At 34.0% G+C, this 26,239-nt stretch overlaps 1 protein-coding gene across 2 annotated transcripts in view; it reads right to left on the bottom strand.

The window, feature by feature from the left end:
* The window catches only part of KCNQ5 (potassium voltage-gated channel subfamily Q member 5), a 650,068-nt gene that overhangs the window by 198,156 nt on the left and 425,673 nt on the right, over positions 1-26,239 (bottom strand). For both annotated transcript variants that reach the window (XM_051997265.1, XM_051997266.1), the window contains exon 2: positions 19,966-20,056. In XM_051997265.1, coding sequence (XP_051853225.1) covers positions 19,966-20,056 — 91 coding nt within the window. The remainder of the gene's footprint in view (positions 1-19,965; positions 20,057-26,239) is intronic.

Genomic DNA, 26,239 nt, shown 5'->3' with positions numbered 1-26,239 from the left:
GGTTTAAGAATCATGAAGAACTGGACATAATACAATACTACAATAACAATAAATCCTTAATAATTATTATAAATATATAGTAACATGTATAATATATTTATATTATATGCTTATATATTATATTAAATGACATTTTATTATATTTAGGTTTTCAAGATTTTTATGCCATATGATTTAGTGCTATACTTTCTCATTGTTCAATGATTTCACATGGAAAGTATCAATATCTCAACTAAAGTTTATAGAAGGTGTAAAAGCTGTATTATTATTCATACTTGCTGCCCTATTTTCCAGTATTCTGCCACTATTAATAAAGATTCATGTTTTATATAAAGATTCAGAATGGGTCCACACAGAACCATTTTGTGTGTGTGTGTGTGTGTGTGTGTGTGTGTGTGTTTAAATTTGTGTATTGCCTTGGCTGATTAATTTGTCACCAAGAGGCTAATCTCCTAATGATATATCTCTTTGTATTTAGCTAGGTTGGTCCTCAGAAAACAGATTAAGTCAGTTGCTGAGGTTGTACAAAAGGTCTTTCCAACATTGTAGTCTTCTACGGCTATTGGCTTTTGCTTTATGTAATCAGAGCCAACACTATGCTATGAAAGGGCTCAAATATAGGACTCAATGATAATATTTTAATATTGGAAATTTATAGGAAATCAAAATCAAAACCAGATATTACAAATTCCCTTTACTTTGCACCTGCACATTCACTCTAGTCAGATGCATTCACTTCTCTTATTCTGGCTAAGACTTCAGAAGTCCAATATTTCTGTTTCTATGGCTTTCTGTCCCTATTGGAGTCATATAAGGAACTTCTGGTTGGGAAAGATTTTGACTTAGAATGAAAAATTTCCTGCTTTTCTTTCCGACCACATTTAAGTTCCCATAGATCTCTTGTGTCCTGAATGTAAACTGACTTTAATGTACCATCTTGCTTGAAACTATAACACTAGTGTGACTTCTGATTGCCAGTCCTTGTTTCTAGACATTATCTTGATATAAATTCCAATAGCACCCAGATATAATACTTTCCATCTAGATTCTGACTTCCACTTATACTTTATGGTGTGGGTACTTTTCTCAATCCAATTGAACTCCTATTTATTTTCACTCTAATCTGTTTCTAGTTTCTTATTTTGCCTCTGTGATCCACTGTTGTATATTGTATGGAATCTTCTTTTTTAAATAGTTTGAAATGTTTGTACTTTTTGGGGAAGGGGGGAATTTGGATAAAGGAAATGATAGTATAAAAAGCCCCTAATTATAGGATTCTGGCTGAAATGAAGACCAGAAAAAACAGATCTATATTCAGGTTTATTATCGAAACCAGAACAAAATAATTTTAAAATTAAAAATCTCATATTAATAATGATTATTATTAACTAAATGGTATTGTACTTTCCTTCCCTATACTCTATAAATGATTTTGTATTTGTAATATATTTTGTCATTAATAATAAAAATTATAGTTAGTAGTTTAGTCATTTTTCAGGTGTGTCTGACTCTTCATGATATCTTTTGTGTTTTGTTTTGTTTTGTTTGTTTGCAAAGATACTGGAATGGTTTGCCATTTTCTACTCCAGCTCATTTTACAGATAATGAACTGATACATTCAGAATTAAGTGACTTGTTCAGGCTCACGCAGCTAGCAAGAGTATGAGAACAGATTTGAATTAAGGAAGATAAGTCTCACTCCAAGGCTGGCACTCTGTCTACTGTGATATATATAGCATTAAAAGCTTACAAAGAGTTTTACAAATATTATCATGTCTGATCAAATCCTAGGAGGTAGATATTATTATTATTATCTCCATTTTTACCTTAGGAGAATGAAATAAAGATACAAATAGTAAGTATTTGAGAGTAGATTTGAACTCAGTTCCTCCTGACTCTAGGCCCAATGCTCTATTCACTGACTTTTTTTAGGTTCCAATGGGCCACACAGAAGTTTCTTGCCCTTTTTAATACATAATTCTCTTTTAGGTTTTATATAAGTAAATTATAGACAAAAGAAAAATAGCCTGACCACACCTTCAATTCCACTTTCCATTGCCATCTGCATAATATTTCTTTTAAAATTTTAGTTCCTACAGTATTCCATGATTAGCAGTCATACAACAAAACTAATAGAATAATGATATCAAAATTGTAGACATTTCATTCAGAAGAAATTTAGTGTTATTAAAAAAACCCTGCAATTTCTCAAAGGCAATTCCAACCACTTTCCTCTTTCTGTTTAATTATGTATATGCCCAACTCATTATCCACTTGCAATGTCTATTCACAATGATTTCTTTGGAGAATGAACTCTTTGGTGTGTTCAACTCAATTAATTTGTTGTTTTTTCTCCCTTGTGTGAATGGTTAGGTAAATCCTTTTGAGTGATTATAGATCTTAACCAGGAAGTTCTATCATTGTCCAATTCTTGATTCAATTAGCAACATGCAATAAATAACCAAGAGCTTATGGAGAATCTTATCATTTATGTGAAATCCCTTTTCAACTTGAACTTTTCACTGGATCTCTTCCATGACACTTTTGGTGAGTCCCCTAGTTTTTTTTGCCTCACTTAATATTAATAATATTATACATTTAAGCCCATTCTTGCAGTGGATTCTGTATATACTTATTTGAAGGTATGCCCCAAGTTTTTCAATAGAATATTTTGTACCAACAATTTTTACTATAACACCATAGTAAATAATCTTTATTAAAAGCTAATTGTGACTATTGGCTGATGTCACTGGGAGCTACAATAGTGAAGCTTTGAAGGATATTTCAAGAAATACTATCCCCTCAGGGTTACCTTTAGAATGTTAAAGGAAAACTAATCAACTAGTCTTTGGAGAAATGACCTTCCAGTAGAAGTGAGAGGTGGAAGAGTGGACTCAGTAGGAGGTACGTGTACATTACAATGTGCTATTAATTATCCTCTTCTTCTGAAAGCAAGAAAAAGAAGTTAGGCTATTGGCCCTCTCCCACTGTTGTGCTACAGTTCTCTTTTATTGTCCTGACTCAGTTTCCCTAAATTGTCCTGCCTCGGTGCCCCTGAATTGTTCTGCCTCAGTTCCTAATTGTTGTGGTCAATCCTGCAACCCCCCCCCCCCAATCATGATGATCTAGATAAGGAGAAAGATCTTCTGTCTTACACATCATCAGAATGTTGGGTGTCTCTCCCCATTATGTAATCCCAATTTATCAGATATTCCCCATGCCCCAACCCTGTCAGAACCAGATTATTAGCTCGCTCTCAGCACCCTGATTCTGCCCCTGCCTCGGTTTACCCTTTTGTCTGAGCCACATGTATATATGTCATTGAGAACTCAGATTGTTTGCTGGATTCTTGGAGACAATAGTCTCATTCAGCCCTGGGACCAAACCATGGATCCATTTGGTCCCAGTAAATCTCTTCCTTTCAAATAAAATATTAAATACTCTCTAATCTCTATCTTGCCTCAGTTTCTCTGGCATTATAATTTGGAGTCTGCCCACCGAGATATTAGAAAATGAGAGCAGGATTAGAGATTAGAGACCTTTGGGTCTCCACTTTGGGCCTTGAGATAGTTGAGGATCTGGGTCCTTGGATTTTTTCCAGAATCTCTGGGAAAAAACAATTTTCAGCCACAGCCCAATGGTGGACACTCAATTTTGGCCATGGGAGAGTAAGTCTGGATATTTTAGGACATAATCTGATTGTTTACTTGTTCTGTCTGTCTGTGCTAGCATCTGGATTCTAAGAAAAATAGAATGCTGATGGGCATTAAATCCTGAGAATGGTATCATTCCAGGATGCTGGACGATCCCCTCTGGTTTGGGTGTCTCCTAAGACATATCTGGTCTTTTCTGACTCTGATCACCTTTTTGGGCACTCTCTGGTTATATGTGTTAAATGTTTTGTTTAATGTTGTAACTGAGCAATCTATGTCTGTGTTCTGTGTGACTTGTCTGTCTAGCTTGTTGGTTAAAGAGTTCTGCTAAAAAGTTAGGAACAATGATTAAGAATTGTTATTTTCAATGTTGCAACTGTGCTTGGTATAGAATTTGTTTGTGATTTTAAACATTGTAAGTTGTTGCACTAATTTGTAAGTATTTTAAAACTGGCACTGGAGTTTTTCCTTGAAACAGTTTAAAATTCAGGCTTGGCTTAGGCTGGGCTGGGCAGATAGATAGGGTCTCTGGAGGACAAAGGAGTTTACGCTAATTGCTTTGAAACTCAGAGAAAGGTTTTGGAGAAATAGTGAAAAAAAATGTATTCTTTTGGGCAGTTTTAAAATTGTGGGAAATAATTTTACTGTTGCCTATGCAGGCTAGATTTAATTATCTTTGAATATAAGGTCTTAAGAACAATTGCTTGTTAGAGAGAAGTTTTGCTAACTTGCCTGAAAGGGGTCACATGTCTCTAATTAGGTAAAGTTTGTTACCTTCTGAAACACTTTGGATAATTTGTTAACATTATAAGTTATGCTTTAAATCCAGTTTTGCTGGACATGTGGGTTTTATGGAATCATTTAGCTATCCACTGTATTGTGAATCTTAATAGTTACTTAATAGCTATTTTAGCAATGGAGTATCTAGTTAGAAAGAATGGAAAAGACAGAGGAAAGTTTTTAATGGAAGGATTTCTGTATGGGGAAAATTGAGAGGGAAACAGGAGGGAATCTTTTGTCCAGGGGTGCAGTTTACCTCGCCTTCCCTCCCCCCTGCTTCTTTGGAGATAGAGTGGGGAGAATCCTCTCCTTCCTTCTCCCCACCCCCCACTAAGTGTGTTCCAGACATTTTTTATCAAGTTGTAGCCACCTGGTGGAGCAAAGTGTGATTTAAGTTAATTGACTGAATATTTGTTTCTTTTGATACATAATGATTTCCTTGGTTAAGGAATATGGTCATAAATGTGATTCATACTTTGGTAGGGTTATTTCTAAAAGTTTAATATATTTAAGAATCTCTTGGATTCTTTTATGTGGTATTAGGATATTCTATCTAAGTTTTAATTGATTGTAATGGGTCATCCTGAGGTCATTGAAAGAGCCTCTGAAAATAATAGTTTTTTTTTTTTTTTTTTTTGTCCTTTTGAAAATGTTTCTATTATGGACAATATGCAATTTGGGATATTTGTCTATGTATTGGGTATTTTAAAAGCAAACTGGTTTATATGTATAATGTTCACTTATGAAACTGTCTACTTAGATATGAAAGAAGTAAAGTTACTAAGAAAAATTCTTACTGTTATCAGTATAAGGTTATGATAAATATCTGTTTAGGATTTATCTGAAACTTTGGTTAATGGGATTTGTTATTGGAAGTAAAATTTCTTGGGCTTATAGTTAATGCTATTTGGGAGTTTTAAAGCTCCACCCTCTGACAGGTAGTGGGATAATTAACTGGAGTAAAAATGAATTAAAGCTATTTTATCTTGTATGTGCTGAAGGTTGAGTTTTAACTGTTTATGTTATGTTATAGTTATGTCTCTGCATTTTTTCCTCTTGTGAGTGATTTCTATGATCAGATCAATGGTCAATAGAAACTGTTAATACAATTCAATTATGTCATATCTTGCTGTTTCCAATCTGGTTATATGTAATCATTATATTCTAAATACTTGGGCAAATAAGTATTTAGTCTGTCATCTATCTGTTACTGTATATTGTGTCTATGATATTCAAGTGTTTTTTTAAAAGGTTTCTAACTAATGAGAGGAAAATTAATAGTGGTCTGTGAGATCCAACTGCTGTTTTTTTATAGGGACTATAGCTGACAGACTTTTGCCTGTGAGACAAGCATCTCTTCACATAGGAAGCTGCTGGCCAGTCTATTTGGCCTTTCCACATCTTGTAGCCATCATTGTGGACCAGTCTTTCTATCTCAGACTGTTCTAACCTTTATTTGTTAGGTTTGTGTTTTGTTTTGTTTTTTAATTTTTTTTTTTTCGTCCTAGATTTTGGTCAGATTACAGATATTGACTTGCTTCTGGGACCTAGATCAGCTTTGATTGTCAGCACGCCACACTACACCCATCCCCCTCCCTGGACTGAGAGTCTCCACCTATCAGCATGAAGCAGTTTTTGAATGAGACCATCTCCCCTCCTCCTAGTACACTTTGGACTGATATGGGGAATTTGGGAATGGTGATGAATGACTGATTGGGTCATCTATTACTGTGTGTTTAAAATTTGGGATGGAATTTGTTAAAACTGTGTAACTATTGCTGTTATGTTTGAGGGATTTTTTAGGAAACCCTACAGTACTAGTCTGTTATGTATAAGAATTTTGATTTACTCTTGGGATTTATATGTGGAATGTTTATTTGATAATTCCTTTCCATGAGAAAAAAAGAGAGGAAAAGATAGGAAATTGGGGAAACTGGTGCGTTTTCTCAAAAATACCTGAAAGAATGGGAACCCCTAGTTCCTATTCACTTGTCTTAGGCACTTCTGCCTCCCCTCCATCTCACTAGTTCAGATTGAATTGGAAGTCCTTAAATTTACTAGACTATGATTTGCTGCTTATGCTTCAACTTTGAAATCCCTTATTCTGTTGGAATTGCCCTGGCAGACTCAGTTTTTGGGATTTAGAAACAACCTGAAATCAGACTCCTTTCTTGTGACTAGCCATTTCTCTGTTTCTCCACCCCTGTAACCCATTTCTTAATTAGTATTTCAGCATTCTCAAAGGACTTTGCAGTTTGATATAAGGCCTCTAAAAGTTTGGGGTTGCCTGCCTTGGTTTAACTGTGCATAATCTTCTCAGAAATCTGTATCCTTTCAGCCCTGGCTGTTCCTGTGGACAAGGACAGGTGGAGCTACTCCAAGCCTCACCCTTCTCTCCTGGAGTGGGTTGCCCCTCTGAATGGGACTTGAGCCCTGCTGCTTTATAAACAGAAGCTGAGTTAAATGCACAAATGACCACAGACCTAACTCACAGTGAACTGTCCATCTCAAACTGGATTCTCTGGCTGAGATGCTCCCCAACTGCAGAGGACCTGACATGCTAGCCTTTGTATTGCTGATTAACTCTGGGGTAAGCAGAGAGAGACTTTTCCTTGCTATAAGTCTTTGCATTTTTCTAGTTTTATTTTGGTTTATTTGCTTCACATAGGTTTGGTCAAAATTGTCCTGCCTTGGTTTCCCTGAATTGTTCTGCCTCAGTTCCTAATTGTTCTGGTCAATCCTATAAAACCACTCCTCCCTCCTAATCATGATGATTCAGATAAGGAGAAAGACCTTCTATCTTGACATCATCAGAATGTCTGGTGCCTCTCCTCATTCTGTAATTCCAATTTATCAGAATGCCTCCCCCCAACCTGTCAGGATCTGACTGATTGTCCCGTGTTCCCGCTCTCAGCACTCTGGCTCTGCTCCTGCCTCAGTCTACCCCATAGTGGAGCCACATGTGTGTATATACATACATATGTATATGTATGTATATACACACACATGTCATTGAGAACTTATATTGGTACTGGATACTTGGAGACAAGAATCTGATCCAGTCAATTAATTAATTTTCCAATAAATTAAATTATTATAACTCTCTAACCTCTATCTTGCCTCAGTTTCTCCAGCATTACACCTCTATATACTATAATTCATATTTTAAAAATTTCTTCTTCAAGGCCAAATGATGTTTATTTTAACCCAAAATTATGTAGTAGATATAAAAATATTTGACTGGACAAAGATAGACATAGTATTGATCATACAAAGTAATTTTCCTGGGTCCTAACTTTTCTTGTTATGGTCCTGGACTTTTTCTTCTTTATTTCTTGTGTCTTTTCTCCTAATGCCAGGGACCTGTTTAGAGTTCTTCCTTCTTTTTCAAAACTACATTTTTTAACATCATATTAAGATCCTTTCAGAAACATACAGCTGACATTCTAAATTCCTCTTAATTTGGTTCAGAAATAAACAGATAATAATGGCTTAATATATCTATATCAAACACAGATATGCACACATACAGATACACTTACAGCTATGAATTTCTAATTTTACAAGTTGTTCTGGTGTTTTTTCCTTGATTTACAGATATGGAGGAAGCCAAGTCAATAGCAGCTTTATTTAATCCAGAATGAAATATTATTTGCCTGGTTGATATTTAGGGTTTGGGAATATTTAACTTTCTAAAAGCTGATAAGTCTTCTAGCAGGTGACATCTTATTTTTACCTCCTTTAAACTGTGGCTCCATGACAAATAAACATTTCCATGTTGTTATTTGTAAAACATTCAATTCAATTCAACAATCCTCTATTAATTGCTACTTTGTGCTTTGCACTGCCTTGCAGCCTCATTTCAAATTAGCATCTGCCCTCAAGGAATTTATCTTCTACTGGAGGAAATCAACAAATAAGTAAATTTGGCAGCTAGGTGGTGTAGGGGATAGTGAGCAGGACCTAGAGTCAAAACCGAGGACAAAAGCAGCTCAGAAACTTACTAGCTACATAAATCTGAGTAAGTCATTTAACTTCTCTGTCTGCCTCTAATTTCTTCACCTGTAAAATGTAAACAATAATAATATCTATGTCCAAGGCTTGTTGTGATGATCAAATAAGATAATATTTGTAAAGAACATACACTGTGTCCAGAACATGTCAAGGTGCTACATAAATACTACTTTTTATTTCTATTTTTGTCTTTATATTCCTAGCATTTAAACACTGCCTGGCACATAGTAGATAATTAATAAGTCCTTCCTTCCTTCCTTCCTTCCTTCCTTCCTTCCTTCCTTCCTTCCTTCCTTCCTTCCTTCCTTCCTTCCTTCCTTCCTTCCTTCCTCCTTCCCTCCCTCCCTCCCTTCCTTCCTTTCTTCCTTTCTTTTTTCTCTGTCTCCTCCCTTCCCTTCTTTCTTTTTCTCTCCCTTTTGTTCCTTCCCCTGGCAATCTATTAAGAAGCTCTCTTTGACTACTTTTCTAACACTAGAAACAAATATTCTAATAAAATGTAGTGTAGAATGGAGTTAGGATCACACATGACTGTCCACACCTCATTGTATCAGTATTATGCTTCTTAAAATCTTTGTAAAAGCATATACTGAGATTTTTTCAGGCATGATTTCAATATCTTTAACTTGTACAGTTATTTCCAATAACATTTCAACTACTTTTACATAGCAAGTTACTATATTATTATCTCCTAGTTAAGATTCAGTGTAGGTGGTTAACCACTTGAGGTTTTTTTTTTTTTTTAATTCTTCCTAGTCACCAGTGGATTGATGATTTTAAAAGTCTTCATGAATCATTTAGATTTTTATTTGCATTTTTCTTGATGAGAGTCAAGTGGGAAAATAATTACATGGTTTCCCTTGTTTCTTGGGCAGATATAAAAGCTTTTCTCATTAATTGCAAGGTTATGATATTAGAGCTATCATACTCTCACTCATGCTTCTTATGTCATACTGTCACATTTTATAGTTTGTCATTTCAGTTAAAAACACAACATAGTTCTATTTGAATGGGTTATTTATATTCTTTGAGATCCTGTCATATTATATTCAATGCTAGAGATTTTAGATAAAGAAGTATAATCTTTTTGTCTGCATCTGATCTGTAGATATTATACTATAGCAAAATTTATTATTGAAAAAATGTTTGTGGCAAAATTTTTTTTTTTGGATAATCTAAAAGTTGTAGAAGCAGCATGATATATAAATGGCTTAGGAATCAGAGGAGTGTGATTCAGGTACTGTCTCTGAAGTTTGCTACTGATGTAACTTTAGGCAGTAACATCTTTCCTGATCCTTCTTCTAGTTTCCTTCTCTGTAAAATAAAGAGGTTAGATAAAATAACTTCTAAGGTTTCTTATATTTCTAAATCTGTGATTCTATGATGGCAAATTGTGTTAATAAGGTAGTTTTAAGTCAAATTTGGCTACTCTTCCCATAGAAGTGGAGGTTTGGGAGAAAGTAGGACACTTTGATAAGTAGAATGTTGGCAAATTTAAAAAAATGAACACTGATCAATAAAGAGTTTAGGGTGATAGTAGTTTATATTCTTACCTGAATTATTTCTGGGAAGCATATTCATGCATGACTTTCTTATTCTGGAGTAGTATTTTTTTTAAAATAACTTTTTATTGATAGAACGCATGCCAGGGTAATTTTTTTTTACAGCATTATCCCTTGCATTCGCTTCTGTTCCGATTTTTCCCCTCCCTCCCTCCACCCCTTCCTCCAGATGGCAAGCAGTCCTTTACATGTTGAATGGGTTGCAGTATATCCTAGATACAATATATGTGTGCAGAACCTAACAGTTTTCTTGTTGCACAGGGAGAATTGAATTCAGAAGGTATAAATAACCTGGGAAGAAAAACAAAAATGCAAGCAGTTTATATTCATTTCCCAGTGTTCTTTCTCTGGGTGTAGCTGCTTCTGTCCATCTTTGATCAATTAAGGCTCTCTTTATTGAAGAGATCCACTTCCATCAGAATACATCCTCAAACAGTATCGTTATTGAGGTATATAATGATCTCCTGGTTCTGCTCATTTCACTCAGCATCAGTTCATGTAAGTCTCGCCAGTCCTCTCTGTATTCTTCCTGCTGGTCATTCCTTACAGAACAATAATATTCCATAACATTCATATACCACAATTTACTCAACCATTCTCCAATTGATGGACATCCTTTCATTTTCCAGCTTCTAGCCACTACAAACAGGGCTGCATTTTGGCACATACAGGTCCCTTTCCTTTCTTTAGTATCTCTTTGGGGTATAAGCCCAGTAGAAACACTGCTGGATCAAAGGGTATATACAGTTTAATAACTTTTTGAGCATAGTTCCAAATTGCTTGGAGTAGTATTTTTTGAAACCCTGTCCTTTCTCCTCCCATTAAATTATATATTCCAAAGTATAAAAAAAAATTCTCTTGTAGTGTGTTGTTTCCATGGGTCTTTCAACCAGACTGTAGTCATGATTGACCTGATCAGTTCCTGATTAAAATAATGCAGCAAATCTATTTTGGGAATAAGACAGCAAGTGATTATTATGAAATAAGATTGATCTAAGGAAAACTTTAAAAAATTTCAGTTATTCCAAAGTGGAATAGGGAGGCTAGAGTTTCCCATTATTGGAAGTCTCAAACAGGCTGGATAAGTCTTTTCTTACATCATATCTAACATTTTTTTTAATTGCTTCAATTCTCCAATTCTAATTTTGTTTTCTGGTGTCAAGCAGAATAGATGTAATCCCTCTTTCATTAATAACCTTTCAGATGCTAAAAGACAAAGGTTTTATTCTTTTCCTATTTTTCATCTCTAGGTTAAAACTATCTGAGTTTTTTCAACTGGTTTCCAGTCCTCCCGCAATGCTGATAACACTGTTCTGAATATGTCAGGGTTACTCTAGAAGGAATTCCTCTTTAGGCATGGCTTGGATTCAATCACTTCTAAGATTCCTTCCAATTCTTAAATTTTGTGAATCTATAAAGGGAGCAATGAACATAACATATGTCTTGCTATTTAAATTTCAGAATCCAATTAGTACAAAAGAAAGCTTTCTCTTAAATCTTCAAGTTTTCCCATTATTCTGGGAAATGCTAATATGATTGGAGATCATCAAAAATGAAAATAAACAAAAGAATTCAAACCTTTGAGACAGACAAAGTAAGGAGTGACCCACTTTACAAAGAACACAAAGTATGTTCTTTTGATAGAAAGTTCAATTATTGTATTTAATGTGTATTGTAATTTAATATAAAATTTATACCAGGAACACATCAATTGGGTAAAGCAAGATAACAGCCATATTTGATTTGCTATCTGCTGAAATCAGCAGATTATAAGTTCTTGTTGTGTTTGTAGTGTGTCTGCTATCCAGGTATTCTGGAACATCTGTATAACACATCACAATTTGCCCTTTATCAGTCAAATTATGGTAATATTTTGAAGTTTTGATAAAAGGGCAGCTTAGCGTAGGTCAAAAGATATTATGAGACCTTTTTCATGTATCTCAAATTGGTAACAGTTTTCCTGACCAAAAGCAGCAGAAGGTGGGTTGCATACCATTTTAATTGGGCAATACAAAGATACATCCCTCTAAAAGATTTGGTCATTATCCAAAGGCTTCCATTTACAAATGACACTGTGTTTATTGCATTAATTCCCAGAATACTGCAGAATCTTCTTGGAGAGATTATCAGTCACTCAAAGGAATTTGTCCTATCTACACAGGAAAGATCAAGTAGATGAAGAATGTCCATTTCTCAAATTCAAACATTCATTTAGATAGATACCCTACAGAGCTTTTTCATCAGAATGTTTATCTGAACAGTACAATTGGACAGTAAATTGTTCCAGAGTTAAACAGGAGGAGAGCAAATAAAGATCCTTTCAGTTTTTGTATTTATATCCTTGCCTTTTAGCACAGTGCCTGGCACAAAACTACATGTTTAATAAATTCTTATTGATTATCGGGGATTTCAAGACTGTTTTACACTCTTTAAGCTTTTCAAGCAGGCAAGAGCCATCTTTCTACTACTTACATTTTATAATTGTTGCTAAACAGTAATAAGACAGAAAAATACAGCTCTCTCTAAAGAGTTAATAACAAAGGAGAATTATATAGAAGGCAATGGAAAAGTGAATGGTGAGTATACAACATATGAAGAAAAAGAAGGATAGAAACAGCACAAATTGTATGACAAAAAGAGAAAATAAGACGACAGATCAATAGTCAGAGTACTCCCCTGGTGCTCTCACAATGAGAGGAAAAAGCAAGAAAAAACTCTAGAATATTTGATGGATCATCGTGGGGGACTTGTGGGAGGGTATTAATAAGAGTAAAACAATATGGGCAGGAATGGGTGGGTTTTGCTTTGCATTGTTAGAGAAAATGAATGTGCACAGGTAAATAATAGTATCTGCCTCATAGCTCCTCCCACATTAAGTAGAAAGGAAGGATGCTCCTTCAGGGCAGGGACTATTTCATTTTTGTCTTTGTGCAATCAATGGCATATAGTAAATGCTTAACAAATGCTTTTTTACTGGTTGATAAATGTAGTATCATGTAATGGACAGACCTTGAAGTCAGGATCATTTGGGTCCAATGTCTGCTTCTGGTCCATGCTAGTGCCAAAAATGTGAGCAAACCACAACTCTCACAAGCATATCTGAATCTATTGGGGGAGACAACACATACATATTAAGGTATTCAAAATATATACAAGATAATTTTGGTTAAGAGTTGGAAGAATTAGGAAACGTTTAGATTCTAAGTAATGAAGATGAGGTGGGAGGATGTTCCAGGCATGGGGATAATCTGCAAAAAACACCGGAATAAGGGATGGGGTATCATGTATAAGAAATATCAAGAATACAGTTTGGTTGGACCATGGATTCTATAGAGATCTATAAATTGCCTCTCACTGATCAATTAATCAATCAATCAACCAATCTAGAGTCAGGAAAATCTAGTTTTAAATTCTTTCTGCAAACTGGAATAAAAAATGCTGTAACTGTATTACTCTTGAATTATGGCTTGTGACAATTAGAGGAATCAGTAAATTAGAAGTGAATTTATCAAAAGAAGGGGTACCTTAGATATCATATCTGAATTGAGCTGAGTCTATAGGGAACCAAGAGTCTATTCTCTTTCCAGTCTTTAAATTCAGTTTAATTAATCAGCCCAGTCCATCTACTCTGTAGTGTGATTGGAATAACTATAACTTTAAGGTCACTCTTGTTCATGTGCAGCTTTGTCCATGTATAACCTTGGGTACCTCATCACTAACTCTCATTTTCTCCTGTTCCTAAAGATAGAATTGTATGGCAAAATGAGATTACATCATTCCCAGAATAGATTATAAGTTATAGAACACAGAATTTTTGAATTGGAATGGACTTGAAAGCACATAACATTAAATGCCTTTGTTTATAGGTGAGGAAAGTAAAATTCAGTTTTGCACAGAGTAAGCAGGATGAAAAACAATTCAAAATAAGAGGAGACAATGTGGTATGCTGGATGTGGCATTAAAGCATCTGGGTTTGAATCCTGGCTCTGCCACTTACTACATGAGTGCCCTTGACCAGACCATTTAATTTCTTTGGGTCTCATTTTTTTAATCTATAAAATTTTGGTAATATGTACTCAACATATTTAAAGGTCTAAAATTAATATCTTAGAATGAATATAATTGGAAGCAAATGGCTCCCCAAGTAGGCATTAGCTGAACTTCAACTGATTATTTCAGGAGAGAGTATAGGATTTTTTTTATCTTGAAATAAGAATCTTCCAGAAATATAAAGTTCCCTTTAGTAATTAATGCGAAGATCTGACAATCCTTTTCATAAGCATGTATCCACCTCATGGGAAGCAGACTATGATTGGACATAGCAGTATCAGACATGATGTTTTTGCTTTATTTGCTAGATTTACTAGATCTTGTTTCCTTATAGTAATCCTTGTCAATTTTTATTTGGAATTCTTAGAACCAAGTTTGTGGATTAATATACTGTGATAAACTGGGCCTTTACTATTTACTATTTATACTAAGTAAATAACTTTTTAGGCAAAGAGTTGTAAGCAACACTTGAAGCAAACGTTGTAATCAAAACATAACCGTGTCTGAAGAGAAAGCTCAGACAGAAAAGTCTTCATTAGGTGATGGGAATTGTACTTTGGAAGGTCGACTTTAAGTAAGAGAAACAAACTCCAGGAAATGCATATGGTGTGAGGCTATAAGCTGCAGGAAAGGAGCTCAAGTTCCACATTGTCCTTGGAATTCCCATGCACAACTCCGTGTCATGTTGTGCTCACAGTTTTGAGTCATTGGATGGAAGCCACAATAATCAACGCTGTCAGTTTTGGAGCTCTCTCAGCCCAATGTTCTACTCAACAGATGTAGACCTTTGATAGAACAGTTGATAAAACCATGAAAACTGTCATCAGTCCCATCAAGAACTGTTTTATTAGTCACTGGAAATAGAAAGTAGTTAGAAGGAGCATATGTCTCATGTGTAATGTGTGCCAATGTAATACATTTAGCTGGATTAGAATTTTTGTACAAAAAACTCAACATAATTATAAGACACTTGACCATGGTTTTAAGACTGCTGAAAAAACCTTATTTTCAAAGGTAATTTCTAATATTTCCAGATTAATATTATCAAAATTCCACAAATCTGCATTTCTGTACACAAGGCAAGAATATGTGCAGAAACACTATGGACATCACTTTTATCAATCTATCAAGAATATGAGACAATTATGTAAAGAATAAAACTCTACCTCTTTTGTTCCATATAATTTAAAAGTCAAACAATCAAACAGATCCATCAAATCTAGGATTTGTAGCATGGAAAATTGCCATTGAATGTGATTTTTTTTTCTACTTTGTGTTTACCTGATTGTTTGCTTGGTCTAATTTAATGGTATTGAAATAGGATGAACGGGAATAAGAGAAGGAATGAATTATTTTTTTGGGGAAGGCTAAAGTTGAAATATAAGTTGAGATATTTGTGATATTTGACAAAGTCTGGTAGACCTAGAGTTTTCAAAGTCATTGGTGAACAGGTGAGGTCCAGAGAAATGGTAAATATCCAATGTGAGTTGAAAAAAATCACTTAATCTCTCAATTACTCTAAATAATTCTCTAATACTCTAAACTGCAGTTTATGGTTATCTCTATTGGTGGAAGCAATTACTCAAAGGGAACTGTCTTTAGCTATAAATCACAGGTCTTGTTCTCTCCTCCTCCCCCCCAACAAAAAAAAGGATCAGAGAAATATGCAAAGGAATGTGGAAGAAGGTGATCTTGGAATAGATGTCTGATGGTCAAAATTTCAACTACAATGTGATTCACTCTACAGATTTGGACATCTTTTAATTCGCATGAAAAATGATTCATGAAGATCAAATTTGGTATATCATGAAAGGTATTTCAGCATAGCAAAATAGACTTATTTAGAAACACAGAATTTAGAAATGAGACTTTAGAAATCATTGATAGTAGTTTTGCAAATGAGGAAAAGGAAGTCAATCAATTAATAAATAAAAAAGTGAGGTTTTCAGGGAATTTATATTATTTTGGAGGAGTCCAAAGAGATTAACAAAGGAGGTAAAAGGCAGAACTGATATTTAAATCATATGATCTCAAATCCAGGGTTTTGTCCTCTACCTCATGCTGCCTAGTGTAGAAATCTACTCATAAAAAATGAAAATTGTGATTGTGTAGTTTATGTTTTTCTCCAATTTAAATTTTTTTCTCTACTTGTAATGGAAACAAATGTCAAAATTTTGCCTTTCAAATTCTGATTGTTTATAATCCCCAGGAGAGAAACTCAATTTGAAATCAGATTAACTAGCTAAATATTTTATATTAAAATATTAACAGCATACTCCTCAAATCATTATGCGTGCTAGAATTTCCTATTTCTTTCCCTGCTGGTCTACAGCAATTATACAATTAGTATAAATGACATGCAAATATTAACTGGTGAAAAAATTAGTATGCATACATTTTTTGTTCATTAATTTCTAGTTAAAGGGAAAAATGGGCAAACCATGGACACACTTGAGTTTTTGCTATTTAATTAAAGCTATGTTCTTATGAAAACTGTTTTTAGTTTTCATCAGTGATTAAATCATAATTAGCCATGCAACACATTGGGCATATTTCTAAGTTGATATTAACAATGCTGTTCTTTTCAAAGAGTAGAGTGCCCTAAGATACTTGATAATTCATCACAATTTGAATAAAAAGAAGATGACTAACAAATCTCCTCTCTCATAGAAAAGCACTTAGCAACAGCTTTCTGAGAACACTACATAGCAAGCAATGCCTGCCCACCATTGTTCAAAGCAGTGCTTCCATTTATACAGAGGTACTCATCTTAAAATAAATAAGAATACTCTTGACATCAATGGATTTAGGACTACTTCTCAAATTGCCATATTCAAACTTATTCCAAATTACTGAATTGCTGCTGGTCAATTCTTCCCTCCTTAACAGCTTAAAAAAATCATGACTGCAATCAGCACCTGATTCTGTAATTACCATGGAATTTAGTGTAATGTCTGGTGGTCCATTATCAATGGTTGACATATCAAATGAATACTGTTAGACTCTTGGATTATGGAATGTATTTATATTCTGGTCCTAAGTAGAACTTTACATTTAATGAAAAACAATTCCCTGGCCACCAGAATGACTGTTTTCTGCAAGATACATCAGAATGATTAATTAGTTATTGTTAATTATTATGTCACTATTAATGTCAAGTAAACCTAGAGAATGCTCACACATTTATAGTTTTATAGCCCCCCTGAGTAGCTATCAAGTACAATTCCTTCCTTTTCTAGATATGGAAACTAAGGCCTAGAGAGGCAAATGACTCTTCCAAGGTCATATAAGCAGCAGAGCCATTATTGGAACTGTCTTTGGGCTCCAGTTTCAGTGCTTTTCTCTGCATTATGCCGCAGAGAATGCAATTAACTACTTTTTTTCACTCTCTACCTTCACAGAGCATCCAGAGTACTGAAACTTAGTTTGTTCAAATGAAATAATGTTTCATCCATGTAAGTTTTCTTTATTTTGGGGGATGCATTGGTACACCATTTCACAGGTGTGTAGCTGAATTGGAATGAACAGATTTGTGGCTTATTTGAATAGTCCTTTAAGAAAAGAATTGCTATCAGTTGGGGAATGACTGAATAAGTTATGTTATATGAATATAATAGAATATTATAGTTCTATAAGAAGAGATCAGCAGGATGATTTCATAAAGGCCTTGAGAGACTTACATGAGTTGATGCTAAGTGAGGTGAGTAGAACCAAAAGAACATTGTACACAGCAACAACAAGATTATGTGATATCATCTGGGATGGATTTGGCTCTTTTCAATAATGAGGTGGTTCAAGGCAATTCTAATAGAATTGTGATGGAAAGAACCATCCACATTCAGAGAAAAGACTATATACATAAAGACTGAATGTGGATCACAGCATAGTATTTTAATTTTTTTGTTGTTTGTTTGCTTTTTTTTCTTTCTCTTTTTCCCCTTTTGATCTGATTTTTCTTGCATAGTATGGTAACTATAGAAATATCTTTAGAAGAATTGCACATGTGTAACCTGTGTTAGATTGTTTACTGTTCAGGGGATGCGATGATGTAGGGAGGGAAGGAGAAAAAATTGAAATGCAGGGGTTTTGCAGGGGTGAATGTTGAAAATTATCTTTGATTTTTTTTGAATTTTGAAAAATTCAATTCAATTATTTTGAAAAATAAAAAGCTATTATTATTAAAGAAAGAAAAAAAAAACCCTTGTTACTTCTAGGCCTTAGTCAGCAGCTCTGAGGACTGTATTAGATCACAATAACTGGAAAAGTACAAATTTTAAATTATATTTGATATAGTTCTTATAAAAGGTTATTTGGGTTGTATTAGAAAGCATGAGTCCCTGTTAAACTGTAACACCTTTGGAAATTACAGGGATGCTCAATAATTAGAAAATGGCCAAATAAGTTGTGGTATATGATTGTGATAGGATACTGCTATGCTGTAGAAATGATAAGCAGATTGATTTTAGAACAAAAATGGAAAGACTAACATGAAATAATGAAGAATGAAATTAGGAGAATCAAGATAATGTTGGATACAGTAACAGCAATATTGTTGGAAGAATAACTGTGAATGACTAAGCTATTTTGAACATTATAAATATTCAAATCAACTACATAGGGCCTATGAAGAAATATATTATTCAACTCCAGAAAAAGAATTTATAACTATGAGTAGGAATAGTATGATTTTACCTCTCTCTCTCTCTCTCTCTCTCTCTCTCTCTGTCTCTTTGTCTCTGTCTCTACTCTCTCTCTCTTAAATGATGATCTTCTCTAGAGAGAGAGAAGGAAAAAGGGAGGGAGATAATGTGGAATTTAAAAAATAACAAAATAAATGGAATTAAATTTAAAAAGAATGTAAAAACATTTTTACAGATAGGCATGATTCCATCTTTTATTTTTATATTTTTTAGCATTTGTTCCAATGCCCAGCACATTGTAAGGACTTGATTGATTTAAGTGTAAGAGCTGAGAGTGGATTTAGTGGATTTAGTGAAAGACTTGAGTTTAAATCTTAGCTATGTTGTTTAATTTTTTGTGTGAATTTGGGAAAGTCATTTTACCTTATGGGCCTCAGTCTCCTCATCTGTAAAATCAGGTAGTTGTACAGATAGTTCAAGGATTCCTTCCAACTCCAGAACCATGACACAAAATAATTTAGGTTAAAACATTTTTGGGGAACTTTTTTCTAATTTAGTAAAAGAATTGCATATGCCTATATACTTCAGATTACATATAAAAGCAACAGTATTAGCAATGGAACTCTCAAAGCAATCTGTTGGTTTATATAGCACATGAAAGAGCCACCTATGTTTCTACCAGATGCCACCTTCCTATTCTCTATTCAATTCATGTTCCTTTTTGTTTAGTTGCTGCCAAACTGGAGTTGTTGAGTACCTGCCATTATACCATATGATGAGAGACAAGAGGAAAAGGAAAAAGAAATCCCATGCAGTGCCTGGGACTTTTCTGATAACTTGCTAATTAGGATGTATAAATATAATCACCAAAGTGCTTTCTAGTGTTGTCTGTTCTTTATTATGTACTCCAAACCCCTAATTTGCAACCCATGATTATTCATTACATAAAGTTTTTCTTTTTTATTCTGGACATAAACAACAAGCAAAACAGGCATTTCAACATACAGAGTAGTACAGGAAAAAAAAAGCATTGCATATGAAACCATAGCTGTGTTTTGTATAGCTAGTTACTTTGAAAGTTATCCTGCTTGTAGCAATTCTTCTTGATACTCCCTAAATTTCAAAATTGTTGCACTCCATCGTTCATCCTTTTCATCTCTGATAGAATTTTTGGAAAGAAAACACAAACTCTAAATAACATAGATATACATTTTATAATTAGGCAGTATTTAGACTTTATGTAAATTTCTATTCATAAATTTCACTTACCAGAATCAAGAGGCAACTAGAGGCCAATTTTGTGTGCTCGGGAATGGTAGAAAACACTGACAAAATCAAGCAACCAAAGACAAGGAGAAAACTGGAAAACAAAAACAAAAATAAATCTGATAAGAACATTGAATTAAGATTGTAGATAGATACATTTAAATTGCTAATAATAAAACAACTAGAACAATTTAAATGAATAAATGTTGAATGATAAAGGTAATTGGAAAGCATATACACTCAGTGTCAACATATGCATGTTTCCATTCAGTATCATATGGTTCGAAGCGCTGACATGATATTTTTAACTTAATAAAGGAAGAATTTTTTAGTAGATGTTTGCCTTTTATTCTTCCAAATAAAGAATCTTTGGGTTCCTCAGACTATAGTTTAATTGCTAACTTTCTCCAAGAAACAATTTGAGAGTAAAAGTGGAAGGTAAGGGCAGAACATGTTAATCTCTGGACAACCATGGACAGCTCCTTTTCAGGCACTGGCTACAATTCCTATGACAAGCCATTGGCTCATAGGAAAAAGTTGATACATTTTCAAGATTCTGAACCATTATTGCTTTTGTTTTCATAAAAGTAGAAAGAAGGAGGAGCATGAAATTACCTATTAAATTAATCAGGCAACAGAAATTACTCCTCTCTAATCATTCTTGTGACTGTAGTTGTGAGTCTCAGAAGTTATGAGTTGTTATCTTTAACTAGTAATCCAGGTAAGTTGCTTCTTCTTGGAAACAAGTAGATGGATTTTCCAATCTTAGCATCAGAGTGATATAAATTCTATGGCTTGGATAATGACCTTGGAATAAGTCATCTAACTCAAGGGAAGGTTCACTTTCAAAATCTGAAGCTAATCATTCTGTGTAGCAGGTTAAAAAAGTCTTGACTACTTACTCCAGGACATATTTATAATTTTGAACTACTTCTGAAAATCTCATGCAATCCATTGAAATATAAGGAAGACTGGCAGTTAACTCAGAAGTACTGTTTCTGGTGACAAGTCAAATATCAAAGAGAGAAAATTGATGGCCATTTTTGGGAGAAGTTTACTTCAGAAGAAAAATTCAAGGATTCCAATGTAAAAAACCCATAAAATGTTTATAGTACACATATTTCACCCTCTTCTATTCATATTTACATTCTTTTTGTATTATGCCTTAAACCAGTTCACCAATATAAAAATTAACAGATAAAAAATATACTCTTAACTTAAGCAGTGTCTCTGAAATACTTGAAGAAATCTATGATCTGAATTATGTAGGAATTCCCTTCACTCAGGCACCTTATATTCCATTCATGCCTGACTTTCTATAAGTTCACAAAGGGAGAAGGGTATCCACTCAACATATTAAAAACTATACTTGCTTTCATTTAAATTTGAAAAATATTAATCGGCAGTTCATTGCTTATCCTCCTGCTCTCTATTTGGATAACACAAAACCTACTGATTAAAGCAGTGATATTATTTTCTGTAGATCATGAAATTTACATGATATCAAATAAGGGAAGATTGACTAACATTAAGATGCAGCTTTAATATTCTAGGAACAAAAGAAATCATGAAAGTAGGAAAAGGATTTATTTAATCACTTAAATATCTCTGTAGACTTCATGATGGTAATTGTACTATTTCTTTATTTTTGTTATAGAATACACAGATTTGGGCTACGTGTATATTATGTAATCTCAAGATACCTCATTTCCTTTCCTTTCTTTTTCTTCCCTTTCCTTTCCTGTCAATTCTCTTATTTCCTCTTCCATCATCTCTCTTCTTGAATATTCCACCCAATCAGAAGTAAATATCTTTCCCATATAAATGATTTGCAAAAAAAGGCCTGTACACTAGAGCAATATTTTAATTGGTAACCTTCAGAGTGTAAACCATTATAACTATAAATCCATTTTTGCACAGGAAGAGTCCCTACTGCCTCCACCCTGTCTCCTAGCTTCCCTAAGCTGCCCGTAGAAGTTGGAAGATATTGTATTCCTCTTACATTGTTCTGCAAAAAGGCAAAGCACTTCTCTAAATTTTGGTTTTCTCATTTATAAAATGAGAAGACTGGACTGAATGGTCTCGAAAGTTCCCAGCAGCCTTAACACTGTAAACCTAAGAAGTTACCCTCTCTAAAATTTGAATTTATCTGACTTTCTATGTCTTTAGCTATGTTAATTTTTATAAAATGTACAAACATAAGAACATCTCTTGGACCATATTGAAGCAGTATCATTATTACCATTACTGTTGATAGCAGTGATAGCAAGAACACTGTCAGATAATAGGGGAAAGAAATAACTATTTATATAGGTGCCTGTTATACATCATATTCTGGCTAAATCTCTCTAATATTTCATTTGATCCTCACAGCAACCCTGGGAAATAGATGATATTTCCATCTCCATTTTATCATTGACAAAACTGAAGCAAACAAAGTAAAATGACTTGCTTAGGGTCATATAAATTCTAAATGTCTAAGGCTGGGGTGTTGAACTCATATCCTTTCTAGGTGTATCATTGAGAAATTTAAAATGTGTTGAGGATTAATGAAGTTTGACATATGCAGTCTAGCAGCTTTCAATCTGTCTTCAATAACATAGAAATGCCTGCAGTTACATCCTCCTTCCAAGGAAACAAATTACTTGATTAAGAAATCTCTTATTCATTGTCACCTAGCTGCATTAACACAGCACTTGGTGCAATATAGTTTATGTAGTTCAATCAACAAGCATTTTATAAAGCAATCAATATGTGCCAAGAATTGTGCTAGATTACAGAGAAACAAAGGCAAAAATGAAACTTTTTTTTGTTTAAATAGCTTCTAACAAATTCAAATAAAATGATTTTGCTTTGACTTGAAATAATGTGTGTTAAGTCTTTGTTTACATAAAATTTAATTCAAATGTAGACTTATTTTCACTGTATAAGAGGGACACATATATATTAGCATCTATAGAAAACACATTGGCATATAGTATTTGCCTGGCAGACATGCTACCTAATGTCAACAAAAGAGTGTACTTGTCAAAGAGAGCAGCTGAAGTCTATTTCATTCTCAAGTATCTTGAAATTACATTTCTTTTGAAACTTGGTAATTTGCAAAATGTTCTATCTGAATGATTTTTCTACAAAAGAAAAGCATTTCACAGACAAAATGTACCTGATAACAAGCTCCAAGTCCCACTGCAATTCAAGGAGAATTAAGTACAATATTACTTGGAATCTTTAAAGTTGATTTGGAGTATGCAGTTGAATAAACCCCTCTCCTTCCCTTCCTCTAGCTAATGCAACAAGTACTTCTTAAGCTTTAAATAGCCATAAAGAGCTTTAATCAATAAGTGGAATTACTGGAATCATTGCAAAGTTTTAAAAGCAGGGCTATCAGCTAATATTTTTGAGTATTCATCTTCCATATTCTGAATGTTTATATCTGGGTTTAGATGAAATCAGACACTCTGGAAAATAGCATATTTTATGGTGCTTTCCTTTCTAAGAGTGATAGCTGATTAAATAAGTTGAGACAATCTAAAAGTAAACTCAGGAACATTCCTTTAGCACAGTTACTATAATCTAATATAAAAAGGAAGAAGGCTCAGCCCTCTGACCATAACGACAATCTGTGCACTAGGCTATCACTTGGGACTTTACCGAATACCTTGACAAAATACATTATTTTATATGACTCTTTTGGTCTACCAACCTAGTAATTCTAGTGAGAATCCTTATACTTTTTTTCTTCCAGTGATGGCATTCTTCTCCCCTCTTCTGACCTCAAAAATTCAAAAAACATCTGTTCTAGAATTTTGTGATTGGTATCCATCATCTCTTCTCTCTAATATACACACATTCACATGCACACACACACACAAACACACACACAAACACACACACTTTTGAACATAATAACACTTATTGATCATCATTTTTATTACACATTTTCCATTTCTCAAAGATTTCTCAATAGTAATTCTTTGATCACATCTGCAATTTTAAAAAGTAAGCTAAGATAGAATTTGCCTAGATCTGAAGACTTAACTTTATAATATCTAATTGTTCTATATATCGCAGGTTGATGATCATTCTCTTTATGGTGAAGCTAAATAAAATTTATTTTTTTTCTATCTGCCCTAAACAGGAGTCATATCATGTTTTGTTTTCTTTCTTATTATAAATGTTAATATATTAATTTTTTTCTTTTAGTTTGCAAACCTTAAAGCTCTAATGTTCTGTTGTTTTTCAGTTGTATCTGATTCTTCATGACCACAATTGGGGTTTTCTTGGCCTAGATACTGCAATGATTTGTCATTTCCTCATCTAGCTCATTTTACATATGAGAAAACTAAGGTGGCAGGGTTAAGTGACCTGCCCAGGGTCACATCACTAGTAAGTGTCTGAGTCCAGATTTGAACTCAGGAAGACAAGTCTTCCTGACTCCAGGCTTGACACTATCCATTGTGCCACTTAGATGCCCTTAAAAATTTATAGAAACCCTATTATTATTGTACCAGAATCTCTGGCAGTATATTAGTGCCTACCTTTTTTTTCTGGTGGGAATATAGTTATTCCTTTTATGAACATTTTTGAAATTTACTTATCTAAAATTTTGTGCCTAACAATGCCTTCTTTACATGTATATATGTTCTTTGAGATTTAGAGGAGGCAGTGAGGTATAGAAAATTGGATTTAGAAGGTTTGATTGAACCCTGGATTTATCAGATACAAGTATTGTAATCTCAGGTATTTTCCTTAACCAATGAGTCTCAGTTTCTTTATCTGCAAAATGGAGATCATAACTGTCCCTTCTACTTAACAGGATTCTCATGAGAATGAGATGTCTGTGAAAATGTTCTATAAACTACAAAAATGATATCAAATGAATTATAATTATCTCCCTCTCTCTCTATATATAACCAAGATGTTATTTTGCATGCCTTTAACTGTATTGCTTAGCATCTTTGTTAGTCTGTGTTGTCCTGTGTTTAAAGTCAAAGGGCTAACCTCTTTCTCATTCTGTAGTTAGCCCCACGTCAACAGAGTCTACTTCCAAAGGCCTTGCTTAATATGCCTGGTCACAAGTGAACTGAAAATGAGAAGTCTCAAATTAAGTTGAAAATAAGTGAGGAGTATTTCTACGTGAATCTCAAAAGTAGAGTAACAGCATCCTTTGCATGCCAGGAGATGGGGTCAACTCTGGTTTATTAAATGAAATTGCTGGATGTTGAGATGGCTTAATGAAACTGGAATCAACTCCTTGTCCAGAGGGCTTAGTGCCTGCATTTTCAAAATTAACTGTGATAGATGTCAGATGTCCTCCAGATCCATGTTAAGCTTCTGTATCATTTCTAGGAAAATCAGCAAAAAATATGAGATTGATAATCATTGCCTCATTGCTAATATTTCTTTATTGGGTCATTAGAGTGGGAAGTTTTTTTTTTTTCCTGAGCAACTAAGAGACATTAAGTGAAAAAATTCTTTCCTTTTGTCATTTTAGCATAATAGTGAAAAGGCTATGGGGTCATATTCTATCTGGAATGCATAGGAGAATTTCAATGATTTACAAAACTGAGGGAAAAACTAAAAAGCTCAGCACAGGTTGGGAAGGTGTGAAAAGATTGTGATCTATATCAATGGGAGGTAAACCCCACAGGGAAGAGGTCAAAAATCCATAAACATCAGGAAATACCCAACACAAGTTAAAAACTCTATATTGTGCTCAACAAAGACAGTTCATGTGGCCAGAGTAATGACAGATTTTTATAAGATTTTGATCTTGTTAGCTATTGACTAGAATCAGTCAATTAACAGATTCCTATTTGGTAATCACCAATTATGTGCTTAGTATTGTGGTAAGTTCTGTTGGGGTTGGGAGAGATGTAAGGGAAGGAGGAAGAAGAGAATTAGTATTTATTAAGTATCTATTATGTACCAGGTACTGTGCTCAATGCTTTACAAAAATGTCTTACTTGATCTTTACAATAACTCTATAAAGTGGGTGCTATTATTATTATTCCCATTTACAGTTAAATAAACGGGGACAAGCAGAAGTTAATTTGTTGTACAGGATCATACAGATGATGTGTTTCATTTGAATTCAGGTTTTCCTGACTTTAGGCCAAGCTTTCTGTCATTTGGGCCACTTAATATACTTTGGAAGAAATGGTTCCTGTGATTTCATTGGTGTTGGAATTGAAATTCCCTGTGGGGAAACTCTTTGCTAGTGTAGTTCAGCAACTATCCCACAATTTAGAGTTTTTGAGAGTTGATTGGAATCCTG

The sequence above is a fragment of the Antechinus flavipes genome, chromosome 4 (genome assembly GCF_016432865.1).
Source record: "Antechinus flavipes isolate AdamAnt ecotype Samford, QLD, Australia chromosome 4, AdamAnt_v2, whole genome shotgun sequence".
NCBI classification, from domain to species: Eukaryota; Metazoa; Chordata; class Mammalia; order Dasyuromorphia; family Dasyuridae; genus Antechinus; species Antechinus flavipes.
The sequence above is the reverse complement of the archived record's forward strand: the minus strand, read 5'-3'. Positions and strand labels throughout refer to the sequence as shown.